This window comes from Penaeus monodon, chromosome 30 (assembly GCF_015228065.2).
Source record: "Penaeus monodon isolate SGIC_2016 chromosome 30, NSTDA_Pmon_1, whole genome shotgun sequence".
Taxonomy (NCBI): Eukaryota; Metazoa; Arthropoda; class Malacostraca; order Decapoda; family Penaeidae; genus Penaeus; species Penaeus monodon.
Window position 1 is genome coordinate 11,992,847 of NC_051415.1, and position 1,583 is coordinate 11,994,429.

The 1,583-nt window shown below is 35.8% G+C and overlaps 1 protein-coding gene across 4 annotated transcripts in view; it reads left to right on the forward strand.

The window, feature by feature from the left end:
* The window catches only part of LOC119592523 (BTB/POZ domain-containing protein 10-like), a gene marked incomplete at its 5' end in the record, with an annotated part of 12,483 nt that overhangs the window by 7,994 nt on the left and 2,906 nt on the right, over positions 1-1,583 (forward strand). For all 4 annotated transcript variants that reach the window (XM_037941380.1, XM_037941379.1, XM_037941377.1 and 1 more), the window contains 2 exon segments: positions 440-537; positions 1,232-1,483. In XM_037941380.1, coding sequence (XP_037797308.1) covers positions 440-537; positions 1,232-1,483 — 350 coding nt within the window.

The following is a 1,583-nucleotide window of genomic DNA, read 5'->3' on the forward strand; positions in this document are numbered from 1 at the left end:
ATACAATCTCTATATTAATAGATACAGACCTTGTATGAGCAAACATTATGTGAACTTTATGTGTGCTTAATCATATTTTTAGTCTTCTAATGCTTGCTTTGGGATTTTAATCAACTGAAAGGGGAAAATTTTTATAAACTTTAGTCTGTTGTTGTTTTTTTGTGCTGTAATTGTCATTTCTATGAGTTAAATGATTATGAAGGAAAAGTTTGTCTCTCTGTCTAGGTAACTGCATCATCAGAAAAGGAAAGATAAATTATTTTAGTGTTGATTTTAGAGGTTCTACGAGTCTATCGCTTGCCATAATTATAATCTTCTGTCCATCTGCAAGTTGTAAAATTTTATGTACATAGTTGTTTAGCTTTTTTTAGTTGTTTCAGTAACTAGATCTTGTGTTTCACCAATTTTCAGCCTCTCAAGATTTTACTCTTTAACACAGGTGGCAGAGCTGAAGTAATCTACAACTATGTGCAACGACCATTTATCCGCATGTCATGGGAGAAGGAAGAGGCCAAAAGTAGACATGTGGACTTTCAGGTTTGTTTTGGTTTTGATTGCCCAGTTAGTCTAACCTCAAAGAGTACTGTTTTGTTTAATTATTCACCAACAGGGCATCATATTAGAAACAACAAGACTCAAGAGACTTGAATGTCTTCAGATTTGTGAAGTCTAATGTATATTTACTTTTCTTGAGAAATGTTTTCTAGCTATATATAGACAGAGCAGCAAGATATCATTTAGACTAGAAGATTGAGAAAAATTGTATCTAATAGAAATGCTATTAACAATGATGGGATTTATGCAAATAAAGATCTGTTAAGACTGAACAATTTAAAGGGAAACCATTTTACACTAATGTTTGAGTTGTACAAGATATTTCAGTGATTATTAAAGCCTTAGTATGTTTAGCAAGAGTTTAAAGAGAAGGAAAAAAGAGTTCAGTTCCTCATTGGCAGTTGTTATACAAAAAAATGGATATGGTATGATAGATTTACTCTTCCTTGAGCCAGTTCCATCTCTTTATAAAAGTTTGCTTTATGATTACTTCAGGATATTTGGAATGTCTTGTTAATATGTTTTTATTTTCTACTGTATTGCTTTCTTCAAAACTATAGGTAATTTATGATATGGATAGTTATTTTTTTAATTTTCTGTCTTCTGATGTATTCAATAATCTGTTTTTACAGAAACTGTAAAGCTGATCACTAATAATCTCTGTCTATTTCCCCAGTGTGTGAAAAGCAAATCTGTAACAGACCTAGCAGAAGCCACGGCTGACCCAGCCCTGGACCGCGTTGTGACCCTCGACCCACCCCCTGTTGCCATGGGACAGGAGGCCCCCCCAGAACAGTTACCTCCCCTTGAGGGAGCTGTAGGTGGAGGGGAAGGACATCAGGATGAAGGGGCCATTGGTGGAGCTGTGGGAGGGGCTGTAGTAGGAGGCCATGCACCACCTCAACCAGCCAACGAACCATATCCTGAGGTAACAAGGAAGTGAATTTGCTCTTATTTATAATGCAGTTTAGTCTTAGCATACAATTCATTGATATGTAGAATGAGGGAGTATGGTTTGATCTGTCATG